We start from the raw sequence: 23,539 nt of genomic DNA, 5'->3' as shown, positions 1-23,539 counted from the left end.
CAACAAGGTTAAGAACCACTCTAGTCTCTTACGTGAATGAGCTAAATAATATTCTTTGATATTTTATGGTAATGTGTTAATAATTTCACACATAAGTCGCTCCTAAACTATGAAAAAACTGCGACTTATAGTCAGAAAAATTCGGTATTTACATATATATATATATATACTGTATATATATAAGAAATACTTTAATTTTGGTGAATTCTAGCTATAAATATACTCCTCCCCCTTAACCCCGCCCCCGGCCCCACCCCCCCAATCTCCCGAATTCGGAGGTCTCAAGGTTGGCAAGTATGTATATCAGGCTAATGGGAAAAAAACCGGCATGGTTGTGAGTATTTTTCTTAAAAATAATAATAATAATAATAATAATAATAATAATGAGGCTTGTACAGTGCACATGCTTTGCATTGTTTTGTGGATTAAATGGTCAACAGTGAAGATGATGTGCGTGTTTTTATTTACATATTCATAACGCCGCCGTCCGGGCTCCTAGGCGTGCATCTTCAGGTGGTGCCTCCGCAGGTGGTAGTTCCGGGAGAAGCTCTTGCCGCACTGCGCGCAGGAGAAGAGGCGCTGGCCGCGGTGCAGCAGCTTGTGGGCCTTGAGGCTCTGCGGGCGGCTGAAGCTCTTGCAGCACTCGTCGCAGGCGTGCGGCTTCACGCCCGTGTGCTTGCGCTCGTGCCGCTTCAGGTCGCCCGACTGCCGGAAGCGCTCGCCGCAGTTGGTGCACAGGTACGGCCGCTCGCCGGTGTGCGTGCGCGTGTGCACGGTGAGCTGGCCCGACTCGGCGAAGCTCTTGCCGCAGTGCGGGCAGGCGTAGGGCTTCTCGCCCGTGTGCGTGCGGCGGTGGCGCTTGAGCGCGTTGGGGTTGGGGAAGCCCTTGCCGCAGTCGTTGCACAGGTAGAGCACCTTCACCTGCTGCTGGAAGCAGGCGTGGCTTTTGAAGGCGCCGGCGCCCAGGTAACGCTTCCCGCAGTGCGGGCACAGGAGCTCCCCGGCGGTTTCCTGGCCGTCCTCCGGCGGCGTGGACAGGTACGTCAGCGGGTGGTGCCTCCGGACGTGCTTGGCCAGGTAGCTCTTGGCGGTGAAGGAGAACTGGCAGTGGGGGCAGGAGAAGAGCTCCGAGGAGTAGTAGTACTTCCTGCAGGCGTCCGTCTGCTGGTGCTTCTCCAGGGCGGCGGCGGCCGTGAAGACTTTGCCGCAGAGCTCGCAGCAGCAGGACTTGATGGTCCGGTGGACGTTCTGCTCGTGTCTCCTGAGGAAGGTCCGCTTGCTGAAGGCGGCGCCGCAGTGCGAGCAGACGTGCGGCTTGTCGACGCAGGCGTGCGCCCGCAGCTCGTCCGGGTCGGCGTAGGTTTGCCCGCAGCCGTTGCAGCTGAACCACTTGGCGGGCTTCTCGTCTTCCGGCGCGCTCTTCCTGCACGCTCGCCGCCTGGGAGCGATGAGCCGCGTGATGGCGGAGATCTTGGAGGCGGAGCCGTGCCGCCGAGGCCGCTGACACTTCTCCGCGCGCTCCGAGGACCGAGGGACGTAGTCGGGGTCGCTCTCGTCCGGCCTCTCCTCCGAGTGACCGGCGAGGATGTGCTGCTGCAGGAGGTCCACGCTGGCGAAGGCGAGCGAGCAGGCGGCGCAGCTGAAGGGCATGTCGGGAGGCGGAGCCTTCCGCTGCCGGCGGTGCTGCTTGAGGTGGCGCTGCAGGTCGCTGAACTGTCCGAAGCGGCGCTGGCAGACGCTGCACACAAAGGAGCGCATCTTGTCGTGCACCAGCAGCGTGTGCGTCTTCAGGCAGGCGTCGTTCTGGAAGCACTTCCCGCACTCGGAGCAACCGCTGGGCTCCTTCTCCGCCTCCTGGTTTGATTCCGCACCTTTCTCCGCCTCCGTCGCTTCACTCGGCTCGTCCGCCGCGGCACCCTCCTCCTTCACTTCCGGCGCTCTCAACGCGCCGCACTTCCTGTGCGCCAGCTGGTGGCGGATCAGGCCCGACGCCTGGTTGAAGCTGCGCCGGCACAGCGTGCAGCAGTACGGCCGCTTGTTGGCGTGCACGCACAGCTCGTGTCTCTTCAGGTACGACGCGTGCTTGAAGGCCTTGCCGCAGGTGGAGCAGCTCAGAACCTTGTCAGCGTCGACCGGCGGCGGCGGCGTCGTCGGGGAGGAGGAGGCGCGGAGGCCGTTTTCGCCGTTTTCAACCTCGGCAGAGTGGAAGCGGTCGGCGTGGCGCTGGAGGAAGGCCTCGGTGGTGAAGGTCAGCTGGCAACGGACGCACAGGAAGACCTGAGGCACATCAGGTGGGATGTTCTCTGCACATTAGAGGAGGAAATCACTTTTTGAAGATGTTCTGAACAGCAACTGTGGAGATCGACCGATTAGCAACCGCGCCCATATTTGGCATTTTGACGTAGAGTGGAACCTCGATTTACATTCTTTTCCGTCTATAAAGGTTCATATCAAGGATGTCCAAACTAGGGCCTGCGGGCCTCGTGGACCCCGCCGACGTTTTCAAATTGGCCCACGAGATGTCAGGAAAATTTGTGATGCCTCACTGACCTTTGTGGATATTACAAAAATACATCCACACACCATAAAAACATTCTAAATGACACCCATTTTACCTCCATTACAAACATTTATCCATGTTTGGCACATCTTAGCTGCTTGATTACAAAACCTTCAGGGGATCCTCACGGAAGTAAGTAAACAAGGCACAAGTCGAACTTCTAATAACCAATTAGACATCCATTATAGTAATAGAACAGTGTTGGCGCTAGGGGTTTTCAAAATGGGGCCCCAGGGACCCCATCAAGTCGTCCCACATTTTTGTAACTGTTTTGAAAACAAATGATAAATGTAAGCATTAAGCTGTTATTTCTCACATTCTATATTGTGTTTTGGAAAAAGGTTATTATAAACGGTAATTCATAAAAATACAAAAGAAAACACTGTTATTTGCATATGTAAATGTGTTCAGTTTTAAACATTAATTCACTTTCTTCTTTCCTTAAATGGTAAATGGGTTAAACCAAAACTGAACTGGCTGCGAAGTAAACAAAAACAGAATGCTGGACGACAGCAAAGACTTACTGTGGAGCAGAGAAGGCGTCCACAAAGTACATCCGAACATCCCCACAAAGGATAAAAACAACTGAAATATTCTTGATTGCCAAAACAAAGTAGATGCGGGAAATATCGCTCAAAGGAAGACACGAAACTGCAACAGGAAAATACAAAAAAAGAGAAAAAGCCATTAAAATAGGAGCGCAAGACAAGAAGTAAAACACTACACACAGGAAAACAGCAATAAAGTCCAAATAAGTCAGGGTGTGATGTGACAGGTGGTGACAGTACACCTACTTTGAGACAAGAGCTATAGTGATGCATGCTTGGTTATGCTTTAAAGTTATATTCAACAATTGCGACGACGACTTTTTACCGTCAACTGAGTTTCATTTTTTTAATGACGTCTGCTGGTGGTGTGCCTCCAGATTTTTTCAACGCAAAAAATGTGCCTTGGCTCAAAAAAGGTTGAAAAACACTGATTATATTGCATTCTTGAATAAGAAATAGGGACTTTTGTCAAGGCTAGAACCAATTATTCATTGTTTCTTGCGGGGAAATCTTTCACTTGACGACCCTTTCGGTTGGCGAACCTTGTTCAAGAACCGCTTCAGTTCGTAAATGGAGGTTCCACTCTATAGTTGTTTTTTTTACAACTACAACAGAATTAAATCAGCAGATACAATATAAAAAATATCAACTATCGGACTATTAATAATCGGTAACGGCCCTGGAAAAAAAGCACATGGGTCGATCTCTAGTGAGCAACAGGAAGTACCTGCAGACTTGAGCCGCATCTGAAACATTTGCGTCCACGCGGCGCTGAAGCGTCCGAGCAGCGTGTCGCTGGGCCACACCAGCAGCTCGTCGCCGGCGTGGATGCTGCGGCAGCAGTGGTACAGGATGCGGTCTTTGTACTGCACCGCCAGCAGGTTGGCCTCGTCTCTTCTGCGAGCGCCGTTGATGTACCTTCAAGAAGAGGAAGAGGTAAGGTCATTTGACTTGTGCTCATTTTGTTCAATAAATAGTAACAGGTACTTCAATAACTAACATAGTCAACAGTAGAGCAAAAGGATGATGACGTGAGCATGAGTTAGTGGAAAAGCCAAAAGCAGTGAAGTTGTCACGTTGTGTAAATGGTCAATAAAAAGAGAATACAACAAATTCAATTCATTTGAATAGACTGCAAAGACAAGATGTTCAATGTTGGAACTGAGAAACTGCATTTTTTTTGTTGCAATTAATCATGAACTTAGAATGTAATGGCAGCAACACGTTGCAAAAAAGGCATTTTTACCACTGTGTTACATGGCCTTTCCTTTTAACACTCAGTAAAGGTTTGGGAACTGAGGAGACACATTTTTGAAGTGGAATTCTTTCCCATTCTTGCTTGATGTACAGCTTAAGTTGTTCCTTCTCATATTTTAGCCTTCACACATTTTCAATGTCTGGACTACAGGCAGGCCAGTCTAGTACCCGCACTCTTTTACTATGAAGCCACGCTGTTGTAACACGTTGCTTGGCATTGTCTTGCTGAAATAAGCAGGGGCGTCCATGATAACAACATATGTTGCTCCAAAAGCTGTATGTACCTTTCAGCATTAATGGTGCCTTCACAGATGTGTAAGTTACCCATGCCTTGGCCACTAATACACCCCCATACCATCACACATGCTGTTTCACTCTAGCTTTGGTCCAGAGGACACCACATCCACAGTTTCCAAAAACAATTTGAAATGTGGACTCGTCAGACCACAGAACACCTTTCCACTTTGCATCAGTCCATCTTAGATGAGCTCGGGCCCAGCGAAGCGTTTCTGGGTGTTGTTGATAAATGGCTTTGGCTTTGCATAGTAGATTTTTAACTTGCACTTACAGATGTAGCGACCAACTGTAGTTTTCAGTGGTTTTCTGAAGTGTTTCTGAGCCCTTGTGGTGATATCCTTTACACACTGATGTCGCTTTTTGATGCAGCACCGCCTGAGGGATCCAAGGTGCGTAATATCATGGCTTACGTGCAGCGATTTCTTCAGATTCTCTGAACCTTTTGATGATATTAGAGACCTTAGATGGTGAAATCCCTAAATTCCTTGCAATAGCTGGTTGAGAAATGTTGTTCTTAAACAATTTGCTCAGGCATTTGTTGACAAAGTGGTGACCCTCGCCCCGTCCTTGTTTGTGAATGACTGAGCCTTTCATGGAAGCTGCTTTTATACCCAATCATGGCACCCACCTGTTCCCAATGAGACTGTTCACCTGTGGGATGTTCCAAATAAGTCTTTGATGAGCATTCCGCAACTTCCTCAGTCTTTTTTGCCACTTGTGCCAGCTTTTTTGAAACATTTTGCAAGCATCAAATTCTAAATGAGCTAATATTTGCAAAAAATAACGTTTTCCAGTTCTAACATGAAATATCTTGTCTTTGCAGTCTATTCAATTGAATATAAGTTGAAAAGGATTTGTTGTATTCTCTTTTTATTGACCATTTACACAACGTGACAACTTCACTGCTTTTCTGTATTCCCAGTGACAGATTAGTTCCAGAGTTATTTCACAGCAACATAGCTGACACTGTGAGAGACAGATTGGGGTAAGACATTGTTCTCATGAGGGCTCGTTTTGGCGTACAGTGATCTGTAACACTTGTTGGAGGGAAGAATTTGATGGTTGCACCACGTTAAAGTACCGGTAGATGTTATGAGACAACAACAAACCACCTCATCCAGTTGGACACAGACTCCGGAGCAGCGTCGATGTACGCGTAATCATCCTGTGCTTTGTACGTCTGCAGGGGAACACACGGGAGTATTAATGAAGATACAAAATGGTTGTACAGTACTCGGTACTGACGATATTTAAAAAAAGCAGGTATTGATGTATCTTTTGCCTACTGGTATCGATACTTTGAACTAGAAGCTGGACAATTATGGCAAAAATAATAATCACCATTATTTTAATTGATATCCCAATTAATAACCCGATGAGTATAAACTCAACATTAAATATAATTTAAAAGAACAACGGATATAAATTAGTGACGAATAAACAAGTGAAATAATAATAGTAACAATAAATTAAAATGTAAATATGTTACAACAAATAATGTAGTTATTTTACCACCATTGGGTGTGCTTTTTCTGTCATAAATGAAATGTAATAATTGCAAAAATCCCCACATTTATTGCGCAATACATCTTTGTACAATTTTGACCGATGTTTTACATCAAAGCACAATATTTTTTGTAAATTTACATAATGATAAATGGGTTTTACTTGTATAGTCCTTTTCTACCTTCAAGGTACTCAAAGCGCTTTGACACTATTTCCACATTCATCCATACACACACTGATGGCGGGAGCTGCCATGCAAGGCCCTAACCAGCACCCATCAGGAGCAAGGGTGAAGTGTCTTGCTCAAGGACACAACGGACGTGACGAGGTTGGTAGAAGGTGGGGATCGAACCAGGAACCCTCCGGTTGCCGGCACGGCCACTCTCCCAGCCGCACCACGCCGTCCCCTATTGATGTATCTTTTGCGTACTGGTATCGATACTTTGAACTAGAAGCCGGACAATTATGGCAAAAAAAAGTATTCACGATTATTTTTGTTGATGTTGAGATCTCGATTAATAACTCGATGAGTATAAACTTAACATTAAATATCATTTAAAAGAACAACGGATATAAATTAGTGCAGAATAAACAAGTGAAATAATAATAGTAACAATAAATTAAAATATTATATAATAATATATATATTATTACATATAATATCATATATTACAAAAAATAATGTAGTTATTGTACCACCATTGGGTGTGTTTTTTCTGTCATAAATGAAATGTAATTAATATCAAAAATCCCCACATTTATTGCGCAATACATTTTTGTACAATTTTGACCGATATTTTACGTCAAAGCACAATGTTTTTTGTATATTTACATCATGTACTTTTTTTGTTAACCTATATTTTGTTATCGCAGTCAGACCGGAAGTTGCGAACAGCGCTTTTATTGTGAAAGGGGGAAGTGTGCTGCTGTTCTCAGCTTGACGAGTGTGGAGACAACTTGAGGCAGGTAAAAAATAGAGAGAGACTCAAGTTGTGACTGCTCGTACATTGATCTGACAGCCATGATGTCGTTCACAACAACACGAGCAGATGAGATGTGTTGAGGGTGCATGATTGTTTTTGCTAGCCATAGCTTCCTAATTTAGTCACGATATCAAGTGATCGTCGCAATTGTTGCAATAAATAATCGGTTTCAAACATTATTTTTCCCAAAAAATGTTCCTTCTCACAATGACAGCATTTAACTCACATTTATGTCCATTTTTTTAACAGCGGATTGCGTTTTTGTTGGAATAATTGTTTGTAAGTTATCACAAAAGAAACGTTGTATTATGAATGATGTCTTTCGAGGCCTAACAAGAGGAAGAAGGCTCGTAAAACGCCACTGTGATTTCAACACGGACAGATGGCAGGATCTGCTCAACTTCCAGAGGAACTCTCTTTGAAGTGTTAAACGAACTCTCTCTGAAGTATTTCACAAACTCTCTTCCAACTATTTGGTAACTGAGGTCAACGCTATTTACGACCCGCTGCCCTCTTGAAGTTGCCGTGGTCAGGAGACGGGAGGGGTTATCCATTGTCCTCCAACACCTGCCCCAGCTGGATCCAGGAAGAGCCCAGCCCGAGACATCCTCTTCTTGGACTTCAATGAGACCGAAAACAATGACTGTTTTACATACTTCCTATTTCTAATGAGACATGTGTTGGTGCGTGAACATTGAATATCTAATAAAAGAGGAGACGAAAACCTTCTTGGTCAGAGCGTGGTGCAGGACTGTACAGAGAGTGCAGTGGCCATGTCTCTCCTCAATATTGAGTCCAAATTGAATTCTGTCTCTGTTTGATTCCTTGCCTTTTGTCTTGTTTAATAGATGTCCTCAGTGTTTGAACGTGACAGTTTTGTCAGCCAATTCTGTGACTCCGCCCTCCATTACGTGAAAGCGGAAATTTCTACGTATTTTAGTTGTTTATTGATTATTTATTCGACATACTGGCACTGTGTCAAATAAAAGTTAACTATGGTGAGATCCCAAACTTCTAAGAGACGTGCCCTTTTTTCCGCTTAACCAAGCTCAGGAATTGACATGCACGTTGAGCGGACCGTTCATCTTCAATTTTAATATTTTATGATCCTGAGAAGCTAAAATGGAAATCCGATGAATTGTCCAGCCCTATGTTTATCACCCACAATGCAAAGCGTCTCACCTCCCAAGAGAAGATACTTGTGATGGCGTTCTCCACGGTGGTCTCCTCGCCCTCAAACGGTCCGAAATGCATCCCGGGTGAGACCTCCGGCCCGTGGTTGATGACCCCGACGCCCCCGCTGGGGATACTGGACCTGCCCACCGTCAGGCCGTAGGGCAGCGTCAACAGCGCCCTCTGGGGGACGCCGACGCTGGCGGGGAAGTCGAGGAAAAAGGAGGGGCTGCCCACCTTGGACGAGTCGTCGTGGTCTTGGAAGAGGATCAGACACTCGTCACAGCCTGGGAAAAAAAGAAGGCGAAGGTTGGAATTGACGACGGACGTTCACGCCGTCTATTCGTCGGCCGTGCTTACAAAAGCCTGCTCCGCCCTCTGGGTCGTCTCCATTCTCCAGCAACTTCTGGATGGGTGAGTTCACTGGCTCTGGCACCGGAATCACTGGAAGGTGAAACACATTAACCATTGCTGTCACCACTAGGGGGCGCATGTGCAGCAGTTACATCATAAAATCAACTACAGGCTTCCCAAATGCTGTAATAAATGAAGCATGATGACTTGACTTGAAACTGTTTAATGTTGAAGAAAAGTTTGATTTAATCTGAGCAACAACTAGAGGCAGTTTAATGTTGATTAACATGGGCAGAATGATTATAGTGTTCCCAATGTTAAAAGGATAAGCCATTGTTTACACATTTGGTAAATAAATAACCAAAAAATATATATTTTGTTGTTTTCTTACTGTACCGAAAATGAACCGAACCGTGACCTCTAAACCGAGGTACGTACCGAACCGAAATGTTTGTGTACCGTTACACCCCTAGTAAAACAATACTAATGACAAAAGTTTGTGTATGAAAGGTTTACTTAGAGCATGTTAGAATAGAATAGAATAGAATAGAAAGTATGTTCTTGATCCCTGGGGGAAATTCAGCACCACAGTTCGCTCACAATAGACAATAAACATTAAGGTATTTTTACATTTGAATAATATAAATTAAATACAGTCTATTATACAGCATTATTCACATGTGAATAACATAAATACAGTCTATTATACAGCATTATTCACATGTGAATAATATAAATAGTCTATTATACAGCATTATTTACATGTGAATAACATAAATACAGTCTATTATACAGCATTATTCCCATGTGAATAATATAAATACAGTCTATTATTAGTAGTAGCATGTTAACACCTACTCAGTGGCCTAGTGGTTAGAGTGTCCGCCCTGAGATCGGTAGGTTGTGAGTTCAAACCCCGGCCGAGTCATACCAAAGACTATAAAAATGGGACCCATTACGTCCCTGCTTGGCACTCAGCATCAAGGGTTGGAATTGGGGGTTAAATCACCAAAAATGATTCCCGGGCGCAGCACCGCTGCTGCCCACTGCTCCCCTCACCTCCCAGGGGGTGATCAAGGGGATGGGTCAAATGCAGAGGACAAATTTCACCACACCTCGTGTGTGTGTGACAATCATTGGGACTTTAACTTTAACATTAGCATGCAATTTTTTTAGCAGATATACACCTCAGTCATGCAACTTGGAAGTTGACACATTAACTACAAGCGTGTTAACATTAGCATGCTAACTTTTTAGCCAATTTTGTAGCCGCACACCTCAGAGTCATATACCTTGGTACTTGAAACATGCTAGCTGTTAGCATGCTAACTTTTTTAAAGCTAATTTTACAGCGGTCCACCACAGAGTCATAACTTGGTCGTTGACACATACAAACTTTTTTTTTTTAGCTAATCTTGTAGCTGTACGCCGAGGAGCCATATAACTTGGTACTTGAAAAATGAAGGCTGTAAGTATGCTAATGCTAAGCTGGCATGCTAAGTATTCTAGCCAATTTTGCAACCATACACCTCAGCCATAACTTGGTGGTTGACACGTGATGATTTTTAAAAACTAATTTTGTTGCCGTACACCTCAGAGTCATAATTTCGTACTTATAACATGCTAGCTGTTAGCATGCTAATTTTTGGCAAATTTTACAGCTGTCCACCTCTGAGTCATAACTTGGTAGTTGACACATGCTAACTTTTTTTATAGCTAATTTTGTAGCTGTACGCCGAGGAGCCATATAACGTGGTACTTAAAAAATGCAGGCTGTAAGTATGCTAATGCTAAGCTAGCATGCTAACTTTTCTAGCCAATGTTGCAACCATACACCTCAGCCATAACTTGGTGGTTGACACGTGATGATTTTTAAAAGCTAATTTTGTTGCCGTACACCTCAGAGTCATAATTTCGTACTTATAACATGCTAGCTGTTAGCATGCTAATTTTTGGCAAATTTTACAGCTGTCCACCTCAGAGTCATAACTTGGTAGTTGACACATGCTAACTTTTTTTATAGCTAATTTTGTAGCTGTACACAGAGGAGTCATATTACTTGCTCCTTGAAAAATGCAAGCTGTACATATAGGGCAGGGCAACTGAGCTACATTCGAGCCATAGCAACCTGACTGGCGTTGAAAACAAACCGTCGCCATTACTCTTTAACCTGTCGACCTGCGCTGATTAAACCCATCATTCTGCCTCCAAAATGCCAAAAAACTGTGTTGTTTTTGGTTGTGCAAACCACAACTGGAAAGAGGGGAAACAAAAGGTGGTATTTTGTTCTGCCAAAGCGTGCTAAAAGCCCACAGAGACGAGACAAATGGCTCGCAGCTTTACACCGGGAAAACGAGGACGGTTCTCACTGGAGTCCCCCAAAATCCCGGGTCGTGTGTTCGGATCACTTCGTTTCTGGTAAATATAAGGAACAAAAATCCACCTTCTTAACCACAACTTGGCTATACCGTCCATGCTAATGTTGAACCCGTTGAATTTTTACTGAATAACGTTGGACAGCTGAAGTTGTTGTTGTTGCACAACAATAACATACGGTAGAAAGGCTATTTTCGAAAACCGGTTTCATTTAAATTTGCACTTAACGGTTGGGTTTTTAAAAACCAATAAACCCTATCATTTTCATGTTGCCATTTGATCAACTTTTCAAGACAGTCGTAAAATGCTGTCTGCAAGTCTCCTTTGTTGTAATCAAACATGACTTGTAGTTGTAGCCCTCAAATCTCTCAATATTTTTTCAAGCTAACAACCGACCTGGTGCGCTTGTGAGGTGGACATAAAGATTTCCAAATTCCATTGTGTAGGATTATCAGTCCACGCATCTGCTGGAAGGCGGTAAGGGCAGTCGTTTAATCCAACTACAGAACATTTTAACTCCTATCTTAACCTAGCCTCACTGGAAAGACTATTTACTAGAGATGCGCGGTTTGCGGGCACAACCGCGGAGTCCGCGGATTATCCGCGGATCGGGCGGATGAAATTTTAAAAAATTAGATTTTATCAGCGGGTCGGGTGATTTAAATAAAAAAAAATTAGATTTTAAATAGATTCAGGCGGGTGGCAGTTAAACCAATTGGTAAATATATATACATAGTTAAATGTTGTTACCCACATACGAAAAACGAGCAGGCACCTGCAGCATATGCCACAACAGAAGAAGAAAAAAAAAAGAGATGGACACTTTTACGGAGCGGAGAAGGCCCCCGACGCCTCGCCGGGGTCCGGGACCGAGGCCCCTTCCCCCGAGAGGGCCCCACCGAGAGCCGTAGCTGAGGCGATCCGCGAGAAGGGCCCGACGCACGTCCAGGGTCACCACCGCGCCCACCGCACCGACACCCCGCCTCGTCCGCCTTCGCCGCGGCCGGCGTCACGCGCAGCAGGTAAGCAGCTTACCTGCCCGCCACCCCCGTGGCCGGGGGCTCGTAACAGGGGTCACTCCGCGCGCAGTGCGCTCACGAAAGGGGTGGGGCTCACCCTGGTTGATATAGACAGCAGCTAGGACGGTGGCCATGGAAGTTGGAACCCGCTAAGGAGTGTGTAACAACCCACCTGCCGAATCAACTAGCCCTGAAAATGGATGGCGCTGGAGCGTCGGGCCCATATACCCGGCCGTCGCCGGCAGCGAGACGCGCTTGGAGGTGCGCTCAGCGCGGCTCCCATATGATTGCGCACTGGTGTGCGTCTGGGTCGTGACAGCGTGGCACGCGAATGTCTGTGCTGCATTGGATCAGTCTCCTTTCTTTAACAGGCAAAAGCTTTATAACCTCACTAATGCCTAGCATCGTCTATATTAGATATATAACAACGGGCGGGTGCGGGCGGATGGTGGGCGGATGCGGTTCTGATCAAATGCTAGATCGGGTGGATTGCGGATGGTTGACGACTTTCTGATGCGGTTGCGGATGAAATAATTGCCTATCCGCGCATCTCTACTATTTACATAATCATACGCCATTTAGAACAGTTTAAAATGCCGTGAAACCTCGTTAAATGCCTTTTCTGTAAATGCTGTGTTCGCTGTGAGCTGGTTTGTTTTCAACGAATTCAATATGGCGACCGGTTGCTCGGGGATTGGCAGGCGGAAGTGACGTAGGTCCGCCCTCGCCTATACTAATGTTAAGCTAGCATGCGAACTTTTTTTGAGCCAATTTTCCAGCCATACACCACAGAGTCATCAAACTTAGTAGTTGACACCTGCCAACAATAATGTAACTTAGTACTTGAAACATGCTAACTGTAAGTATGCTAACTTAAAGCTAACATGCTGCCAATTTTGCAGCCGTCTTAACTTGGTAGTCGACACATGCTAACCGTATTGTGGCCTACAATAGTTCTTAACTTTGAGTACAAATAAATACAACATTTGTCTTACACAGCTCCGGGTGGTGGTGCGCCAGGTGGCTGTGCATGTTCGTCGTGCTGCCCGTGTATCGTATCCTGGTGAGACACTTCTTGCACACGGCAAAGTCCTTGTCCAGCTTTGTGCCGTCCGCGCTATAAAAGCCAAAGTGAACCCACACTTTGGATTTCAACGACGCTGGCGCGTCTTTCAGATGAATAACTTCACCGCCCGCCTCCGCCATGTTTGTTTTTTATTTTTTGGGGGGGGCTTCTTCTGCGACTTTCGCCCGGAGCCACATTCACGGAAACAGCGCCCCCCAGCGGATATGTAGAACAGTGACTTTTCCGTCAAAAATGAGTAATTAAAAATATAGGCGGTGCGAGCACACCATTCAGTCAAAATTAAATATTACAATATTTCACCATGTAACAACTAGTTATTAGATGTTACTTTTGACAGTGTGCGAACCTGCTGTAGTAATGCTGTCCGCCGGAAGGCAGCCTTCTATGATGAAAACAGCCCCGGTGGACTCGACCCACTCCACGGCGTTGGTCGCGCTCGACATGGGGCGTACTCGCTCTGCGGGAACAAAGACAACGTTATCGTTTAGGAAACGTCCACTTGAGTGTTTTAACTCACCGACGAGAAGCTTGTTCGGACAGTCCGCAAAAAAAAAAACACACACCGGAAATACGTTAAAAAACGAAACTAGCTAGCCGACCGAACTCCTGTCCGGAAGTTGATGGGTGAAGACTTTCGGAGTAAAAGCCGTCTTTTCCGATTTAGGCGTCAAGTTCATAACCTTTTTTTATTTATTGAACAACAAATATACATTTATAATTTACACAATCTTTGAATCTCAGTAAAACTAAAATAATGCTATTTGGTAATAGTAGAAAAGAGCATCATACACAAATACAAATAGACGAAGTAGACATAGAAAGGGTCAAAGAAACTAGATTTTTGGGAGTATTAATAGATGATCAAATGAACTGGAAATCTCATATACAAAACATACAACATAAGGTGGCAAAAAACATTTCAATAATGAATAAAGCAAAATATGTCCTTGGCCAAAAATCACTACATATTCTCTACTGCTCGCTAGTGTTACCATATCTGAGTTATTGTGCAGAAATATGGGGAAATAACTACAAATGTGCGCTACATTCGCTAACCGTGTTACAAAAAAGATCAGTTAGAATAATACATCATGTTGGATATCGAGAACACACAAACCCTTTATTTATTAAGTCAGAAATATTAAAGTTTGGTGATTTGGTCAAATTGCAAACAGCTAAAATGATGTACAAAGCAAACTATAACCTGCTACCAAAGAATGTACAACAATTCTTCTCCACTAAAGAGGAGAAATATAACCTTAGAGGAAAAAATAATTGAAAACATTTATATGCACGTACAACACTTAGAACTTTTAGCATATCAGTATGTGGAATTAAATGATGGAATGGATTAAGTAAAGAAGTTAAAAATTGTACTGATATGATCCAGTTTAAGAGGTTGTTCAAAATAATAGTGCTTACAGAGGACAAAGAAGAAGAATTATGAGAAATACTTTCAACCTTATTGAAAATAAGATATTCTTCATCTCAGTATGTTAATAATGACTGAATTAATTAATTAATTACATATTACAAAACTGTTGTATACTAATTCATAGATGTTATTTTATTATATAAAAAGGTCAGTAAATGATTCTATATATTTGTAAACGCTTGAAGTGGGAAAGGGGTAGGATTAAATAAGCTTTGCTTCTTCCTACTCCTTTTCGGGCATGATGTCAAATGAAGTGATATGAAATTGTGTGATGTATTATGATGTAAGTGTGTTCATGTTCCAAATCAACTAAAGAAAAAAAAAGAAAAAAAAGAAAAGTCAAGGCACTTTCAACATCAAGGAAAGAAAACAAAAGCAAATACAGATAGACTATGAAATAATAATAATTAAAAAAAAAAAAAAGTTGATGTGTGAAACCATTAAACCATTAAGCCAATTAGAAAATGTAGGCTTTACTTTCATAAATCGACATTTATGTAGACGTTCGACGACCTGTTTGTACTTGAAATGCGTCGATTTCATTCGAATTGTTTACATCTGACACCGGAAATATGTTAAAACGAAACTAGCTAGCCGACTGAACGCCTCGCCGGAAGTCGATGTGTGAAGACTTTCGGAGTAAAAGCCGTCTGTTCCGTCTGTCACGTTCATATTTTCTTATTGAACAACAAACATACATTTATAATTCACACAAAAGTCAAGGCACTTTCAACATCAAGGAAATAAAACAAAAGCAAATACAGATAGAGCATTACATAATAATAATAATATTTTTTTTTTTAAAGGGCTACCTAAATCACTTTAAATGTTTTTAACAGAGATATCGAATTCAAGGGCTTTTGTGCTCTTAATCATTCTCCAAGATTTGATTGATAATTGTAAACCATTAAGCCAATTAGAAAATGTAGGCCTTACTTTCATAAATCGACATTTATGTAGAGGTTCGACAACCTGTTTGTACTCAAAATGCGTCGATTTCATCCGAATTGTTTACATCCGACACCGGAAATACGTTAAAAACGAAACTAGCTAGCAGACTGAACGACTATCCGGAAGTTGACGGGTGAAGACTTTCGGAGTAAAAGCCGTCTGTTCCGATTTAGGAGTCACGTCCATAACCTTTTTTTTTATTTTATTTTATTATTTTTTTTATTTTTATTGAACAACAAACATACATTTATAATTCACACAAAAGTCAAGGCACTTTCAACACCAAGGAAAGACAATACAGATAGAGTATTAAATAATAATAATACAAAAAGGGGCTACCTAAATCACATTAAATGTTTTTAACAGAGATATCAATTTAAGGGGCTTGTACTCTTAATCATTCTCCAAGATTTGATTGATAATTGTAAACCATTAAGCCAAGTAGAAAATGTAGGCCTTACTTTCATAAATCGACATTTATGTAGACGTTGGATGAACCTGTTTGTACTTCAAATGCGTCTATTTCATCCGAATTGTTGGAAATACGTTAAAACGAAAGTAGCTAGCTGGAAGTTCATGTGTGAAGACTTTGGGAGTAAAAGTCGTCCGTTCCAAATAAAAAAAAGTCGAGAAGCGTCACAGTCGATACCTTGTTTATATTTACGTTGATTGTATATTAATGATGTATATCCGCCATTACTTCAACGTCACAAAAAAATACAAACATAGACGTTTTTTTAAAGTATATATTATTTGTAGGAGACATCCAGTATAGCGCCGCTGGTGTAGTGGTATCATGCAAGATTCCCATTCTTGCGACCCGGGTTCGATTCCCGGGCGGCGCACGTATTTTTTTTCCCTCCAAAATATCAATGTTTTTTTCATCGTCATGTGAGCATTTTAAAGTTATTTAAAACGTCGTCACCTTTGAAATGTGTCGTTTTAAGCGCGTTTCGAACCTTCATGAAGACGCTGCTCACACTTCCACCAGACCTGCATTATCTGGACAAATGTTGATCAAGTGTGGTCCTTTCTGGGGGAAGGCAGTCCGTGACCATGTAGTAACAAGCCCCGCCCGGTAACGACGCCCAAACAAGCAGCAAGGTCCGAGAATGGACTCCCGGCCCCCGCCGCCCGATTGCTCCAGCATGGACGCCCCGTGCTGCATGTGTCCCCCCTGCCTCTTCACGCCCAAAGCCGCCGAGCCCCTGCAGGACCTGTGGAAGCTCTCGGACGAGCCCAGGAGGAGGTTCGTCGTGGGGGTTCTGCTGCGCTGCCGCAGCGTGCCGGTCCTGGAGAACCTGCAGACGTCCCTGCGCCTCACCTCCTGGAACCTGCTGAGCTACTCGCAGTCCAAGAGGCAAACCTTGCCCGAGTTTTACGCGCGTCTGGACAAGAAGGCGCAGCCTGCGCCTCTGGTCAGAGACATCTGGTACTGGTTCGACACCAGCCCGGATTCGGTCCAGCTTCGGTACCTTTGCCACCTGTTGTTGCAGTGTGACCCAGAACTGCTCAGCATGGCCAAGCATCTGATCGGCGTGGTCGTGGTCAGACTCAAACGACAGCTGGAGGAACAAACTAAAGGTAGAAGTTCATCATCAAAAAATACTGTCAAAAAAACACAAAAATACTCCTAAATATTAATTGCTTCATGAAAAGAAGACTTGACATTGGCGCTCAATAATGCATGTATAGTAATAATAATAATAATGCATAATAATAATAATAATAATAATGCATACAATAATGCATGTATAGGCCAGTGGTGTCCACAGTGCGGCCCCAGGGGGCCGTTTGCTGCCCGCAGCTAGTTTTTTTAATGACCCGAGACCATACATGCCAACCTTGAGACCTCCGATATATATATATATATATATATATATATATATATATATATATATATATATATATATATATATATATATATATATATATATAAGAAATACTTGACTTTCAGTGAATTCTAGTTATATATATATATATATATATATATATATATATATATATATATATATGTATGTGTGGGGAAAAAAATCACAAGACTACTTCATCTCTACAGGCCTGTTTTATGAGGGGGGGTACCCTCAATCATCAGGAGATTTTAATGGGAGCATTCACATACCATGGTTTATATAGGGCACAGAGTGGGTGGGTACAGGCTGGCGTAGGGGCGTGGTGATTGGCTCATGTGTTACCTAGGAGGTGTTTCCGTCTGTGGCGGCATGCTGTTACAATTTCGCTGCGCTTGTTGAGGGATGACAGGTCTGGACGGTAAATAATAAACAGTTTCTCTTTCAAGCATAGGTTGCATCTTTTATTACCACTATTGTAAGGTGTGCTGGATGCAAGAATTTGCCATGTTATTGAATATTCAACATTATTGTCTTTGAGGTCCCAAATGTGTTTGCTGAGTTCTGTGGTATTCCGCAGGTTTTGGTTCCTGAAAGAAGCCTTGTGATTGTTCCATCTGGTTTTGAACTCTCCCTCGGTTAATCCTACATATGTGTCGGATGTGTTAATGTCCTTGCGTGTTACCTTAGATTGGTAGACAACTGATGTTTGTAAGCACCCCCCGTTGAGAGGGCAATCAGGTTTCTTTCGACAGTTGCAACCTTTGTTGGTTTTGGAGTCGCTCTGTCCGGGGGCCGACGGCTCATTTGCAATTGTTTTGTTGTGGTTTGAGATGATTTGTCGTATATTGTTCATACAGCTGTAGCTCAATTTAATGTTGTTCTTGTTGAATACTTTTCTTAGGGTGTTGTCTTTGGGAAAGTGTTTGTCAATCAGATTGAGGAATTTGTGTCCAATGTTAGTTGAGACGTTTTTGCTGTATGGGGGGTTGTACCAGATGATGTCGTTTCGTTTTCTGTTCTTTTTCGGTTGGTTTCCTGGCGTGGGTTCATAGGTGAGGGTGAAATTGTATCCGCTTTCATCAAGGGCTTTTTGGTACGGGGGGGTTGCTTGGTCAAATTCAGCTTTGCTAGATGACAGCATCGATAGCCTTTTATTAATTCCGGTAGGTATTCTTTTCGTGGTGGTGGGTGGGTGGTTGCTGTCATGGTGCACGTATTGGAGTGTTGTGTTGGGTTTCGTGAATGGTTGGTAGCTGTTATTTCTCAGGTTGAAAGTGACATCAAGGAAGTTGACGGTTTGCTTGTTGGCTTCAATCGTGATCCGTAGGCCGTTCTCTTTGAAAATTTGGCATATGCGCTTCTTGGTATTCTCGCTGCTCCTTGGCGAGGCGCGACACACTGCCAGTCCGTCATCACGGTAAATGCCAAGGTTCAGATTATATATAAATAAGAGAAATACTTGAATTTCAGTGTTAATTTATTTACACATATACACACACATAACACTCATCTACTCATTGTTGAGTTAAGAGTTGAATTGTCCATCCTTGTTCTATTCTCTGTCACTATTTTTCTAACCATGCTGAACACCCTCTCTGATGATGCATTCTGCTTGGTCTCCTTGTTGTGTGCGCAGTTGTGCACTGCACTCTCTAAAAGCCCTAGATGTTATTGTCACATATGCATGTACAGTAGATGGTACAGTATTGTCCTGTTTAAGAGTGTCACAACATTGCTGTTTACGGCAGACCAACTGCTTTACGGTAGACGAAAACGTGACTGCTGTTGTGTGTTGTTGCCGCGCTGGGAGGACGTTAATGAAACTGCCTAACAATAAACCCACATAAGAAACTAAGAACTCGCCCTCCATCATTCTACAGTTATAACATGATTGGGCAGGCACGCTGTTTATATTGTGGGAAAGCGGACTTGAAAACAGGCTGTCGACACGTCACTCAGGTCCGCCTGAATTTCGGGAGATTTTCGGGAGAAAATTTGTCCCGAGAGGTTTTCGGGAGAGGCGCTGAATTTCGGGAGTCTCCCGGAAAATCCGGGAGGGTTGGCAAGTATGCCCGAGACGCATATCCTTGTGGCTTGTGCAGCCCTTTGAGACACTTGTGATTTAGGGCTATATAAGTAAACATGGATTGATTGATTGATATTTAAAATACTATAAAAAAATACATTAAAACGTGGAATTAAAGAGCAAAGAGGTGGAATGTAACGAGAAAATGTAAAATAAATGTATGACTTATTTTTTTAATGATAAGGATGATGATGATACGGAGCCCCTAAAGGGACATGTGGGAACATTTTTTTAAATCATTTTTATTTTTATTAGATTTTTTTTAGACATGTATCTCGTGCGCACGAGAAACTATTTATAAAGTTATAAAAAAAATATATTTTTTTTAATAATTTTTGTATTATAATTTTTTTGTTTTAGACATTTATCTCACGAGATACATGTCTAACAAAATAAATAAATACAAATAAATTATAAAAATAAAAATGTCCCCCATGTCCCTTTAGGGGCTCCGTATGATGATGAGGATGTATGACTTCTTTTTTTAAATCACTTTTATGATTTTTAGAGGATTTTTTTTTTTAAACTGCCATGCTTAACAAATATGAATTCATTAAAATCAAAGTTGTTATGAATTATTGAACTATTTAGAGCTCCAAAATATTCACATCAAATATTCCACTTGGAAATATTCTGCATATTTTGCGCGTTTGCTGCATACAAAACCAAGTTTTCTATAAAAAATAAATAAAAAAGGAGCATATGATAAACAAACATTACGAAAAGTAATAGGAACTTGTAATCGACGGATTGATCTGAAGTTGATAGAAACTTAAGCAATAAAAGTAAAAGAAAAAAGTCTGACTTATTTTTTAACACTTTTATGAGTAGGGGTCATTTTGGATCCTGCACACATTTTAGTGGTTGAAAACCTGTCATTGCTAGGGGAAAAAAAAAAAAAATTAAAATCAATATTGTTATGAATTATTGACCAATTTAAGTCACCAATTACTTCACATCAAATATTCCACTTTGGCAGATATTAATATCTTCATATATATATATATATATATATATATATATATATATATATATATATATATATATATATATATATATATATATATATATATATATATATATATATATATATATATATATATATACACTGTAATTATATATATATATATATATTTTTTGCCATATAAACAACTGGGTTGAACAAAAAAGCGCATACAAGCGTTTTATATATATATATATATATATATATATATATATATATATATATATATATATATATATATATATATATATATATATATATATATATATATATATATATATATATATATATTGACATTATATTGACTTTATATTTGTACCAGGAATTGATTACCGTAATGTGGACCCCGACTTAAAGAAGTGTAAAAACTTATTGGGGTGTTACCATTTAGTGGTCAATTGTACAGAATATGTACTGTACTGTGCAATCTACTAATAAAAGTTTCAATCAATCAATCAAAGTCCAGAAGTTGATCTCGTTTAATATAAAATGTAATTATATATATATATATATAACTTGTCCAGGGTATACCCCGCCTTCCGCCTGAATGCAGCTGAGATAGGCTCCAGCACCCCCCGCGACCTCAAAAGGGACAAGCAGTAGAAAATGGATGGAGGGATGGATATATATATATATATATATATATACACTATATTGCCAAAAGTATTTGGCCACCTGCCTTGACTCACACATGAAGTTGAAGTGCCATCCCATTCCTAACCCATAGGGTTCAATACGACCTTTTGCAGCTATTACAGCTTCAACTCTTCTGGGAAGGCTGTCCACAAGGTTGCCGAGTGTGTTTATAGGAATTTTACACCATTCTTCCAAAAGCGCATTGGTGAGGTCACACACTGATGTTGGTGGAGAAGGCCTGGCTCTCAGTCGCCGTTCTAATTCATCCCAAAGGTGTTCTATCAGAGTTCAGGTCAGGACTCTGTGCAGGCCAGTCAAGTTCATCCACACCAGACTCTGTCATCCATGTCTTTATGGACATATATTGACAAATGTGCTGTTTTAGACTGCAATATCCTTCAAGTAGTATTAGTAGCCCATAGCCCTTAGAATATTAATTTGAGATAATTGCTTTAAAATGTGATATCGGAAATGATCAGTATCGGTTTCAAAAAGTAACATTTATGACTTTACGGAGCGGTACACGGACGTAGGGAGAGGTACAGAGCGCCAATAATCCTTAAAGTCACATAATATCTACGGCTTTTCTCAAGCTCAAGTGAATGCCATGCATACTTGGTCAACAGCCATACAGGTCACACTGAGGGTGGCCGTATAAACAAGTTTAACAATGTTACAAATATGCGCCACACTGAACCCACACCAAACAAGAATGACAAACACATTTCGGGAGAACATCCGCACCGTAACACAACATAAACACAACAGAACAAATACCCAGAACCCCCCCCCCCCCCCCCTGCTACCCCCTACCCCCCCACCTCGACCTCCTCATGATCTCTCAGGGAGAGCATGTCTCAAATTCCAGGCTGCTGTTTTGAGGCATGTTAAAAAAAAGAATGCACTTTGTGACTTCAATAATAAATATGGCAGTGCCATGTTGGCACTTTTTTTCCACAACTTGAGTTGATTTATTTTGGAAAACCTTGTTACATTGTTTAATGCATCACAACAAAATGAGGCATAATAATGTGTTCATTCCACCACTGTATATATCGCTATCGCTTGATATCGGAATCGGTAATTAAAAGTTGGACAATATCGGCAAAAAAGCCATTATCGGACATCTCTAATAATAATACGTCCTTAATCTGTTTATTATTATTATAATCATGCCTCATGTGTCTTTAAAACTGTGTGACGCCTCCGTTCCGAACTTTAATCAAGGCCCCTTGAACGCATCACAATTATGTGCTATGAGATGCAAACATAATATATATATATTTATTATATTCTACCTTTCTTCTATCACCTTTTGTCCCACTTGGTAATGCACTGAAATGTGACGTTAGCGAATGAATCGAGTCTTTTGAACGACTCTTAAGCGTATGATGGGAACCGATTCCCACTTGTGAGTCATTCGTTTGGGCGCCGTTTTTGTAATATATTTTTTGATACACATACAGACAAGAGGAAATAACTTTGAACTATTCATTTGATTTTCAGTGTGCAGCCCTGATCGTGACAGCGATGAAGACTTGCACGATCCTGTCGTCACCTTCGCAAAGTCCACACCCGAGCCCATCAAAAACCGAGACATCTTGGGCAGTCTTCCTGCAGACGTGTCCAAGAGGATTTTGGGTACGTGGACATTTCTGGTTTGTGTGCGGCCTTGGAAAAAAAAAAAAAGGAGCTCCTGTTGCCATGGCGATCGCAGTTAAAGCGGTAACCCCCGGCAACCTGTGGCGCTGTGTAACAATTTAACTAGTTAGCAGAGAGGTTTTGGCCACTTGTTGCTAGGCAGATTTGGTTCAATGAAGGAAATAGATAATAAGCAAGCCCCGCCCACTGGGCTGATCCCTTTTTTTGTTTTTGTGTCAGCCATGATGGACGAGCAGATGCTGAAGCGCTGCATGAAGGTCTGCAAGTACTGGAAGCGCCTGGCGGGGGAGACTATGGAGGAAATACGCTTCCGGAAGGCCTACGTGGAGCAGGTGGAGGCCATGATGAAGGTGGGCGGAGCCTAGTTGATCAGGTTGTGACATCACTACTACAGTCGGGGTGTCCCTGTACGACATTTTTGTTTCTTGATACGGATATTGGAGCCTTGAGTATTTGCCGATACCGATATTGACCCTGGTACGATATCAGCAGGAATGTAGCATTTTAGAAAAGGCTTGATGAAGTGAGATAGCCTTATGAGTGATTTATGCTGTCTTTAAATTGAAGTGGTGTGGTAATGTTTTTTTTTTGGTTGGAACACGTATTTCATGAATGGAATGATGCGGACACGTTTGTTACTGAATACTTTCTAATACACTTCTTCTGCCTTGGAGACTTTGTATGTGTGAGAAACATGCAAGTATATTTATTTGATGCTTGTTTATGTTGACACTGCAGGGTTGTTCAGTTATT

At 42.2% G+C, this 23,539-nt stretch overlaps 2 protein-coding genes and 1 non-coding gene across 9 annotated transcripts in view; 2 read left to right on the top strand and 1 right to left on the bottom strand.

Moving 5' to 3' along the window:
- Positions 1-363: 363 nt before the first annotated feature.
- LOC133610253 (histone-lysine N-methyltransferase PRDM9-like) lies at positions 364-16,590 on the bottom strand. 7 transcript variants are annotated; one of them, XM_061966380.2, is made up of 7 exons: positions 16,506-16,590; positions 13,507-13,617; positions 8,685-8,768; positions 8,334-8,611; positions 5,775-5,842; positions 3,836-4,026; positions 364-2,303 (listed from the first exon to the last, which is right to left on the bottom strand). In XM_061966380.2, the coding sequence occupies exons 1-7, from the start codon at positions 16,543-16,545 to the stop codon at positions 496-498; spliced, it is 2,580 nt and encodes an 859-aa protein (XP_061822364.1). In that variant the 5' UTR covers positions 16,546-16,590; the 3' UTR covers positions 364-495. The 7 variants fall into 7 exon arrangements, with proteins under 7 accessions (XP_061822364.1, XP_061822365.1, XP_061822366.1 ...); XM_061966381.1 differs by lacking the exon at positions 16,506-16,590 and adding an exon at positions 16,008-16,148; XM_061966382.1 differs by lacking the exon at positions 16,506-16,590 and adding an exon at positions 15,532-15,615.
- On the top strand, positions 16,321-16,391 carry trnag-ccc (transfer RNA glycine (anticodon CCC)). The gene has a single exon. It is a non-coding gene; the product is annotated as a tRNA-Gly (tRNA).
- Positions 16,484-23,539, top strand: part of fbxw10 (F-box and WD repeat domain containing 10) — an 18,922-nt gene continuing 11,866 nt past the window's right edge. The window contains exons 1-3 of the mRNA XM_061966386.1: positions 16,484-17,130; positions 22,631-22,765; positions 23,006-23,136. Of these exons, the coding sequence (XP_061822370.1) occupies positions 16,659-17,130; positions 22,631-22,765; positions 23,006-23,136 (738 nt within the window). The 5' untranslated portion in view covers positions 16,484-16,658. The remainder of the gene's footprint in view (positions 17,131-22,630; positions 22,766-23,005; positions 23,137-23,539) is intronic.

Source organism: Nerophis lumbriciformis, linkage group LG11 (assembly GCF_033978685.3).
Source record: "Nerophis lumbriciformis linkage group LG11, RoL_Nlum_v2.1, whole genome shotgun sequence".
Classification (NCBI taxonomy): Eukaryota; Metazoa; Chordata; class Actinopteri; order Syngnathiformes; family Syngnathidae; genus Nerophis; species Nerophis lumbriciformis.
This window is presented reverse-complemented; position numbering and strand designations above follow the sequence as displayed.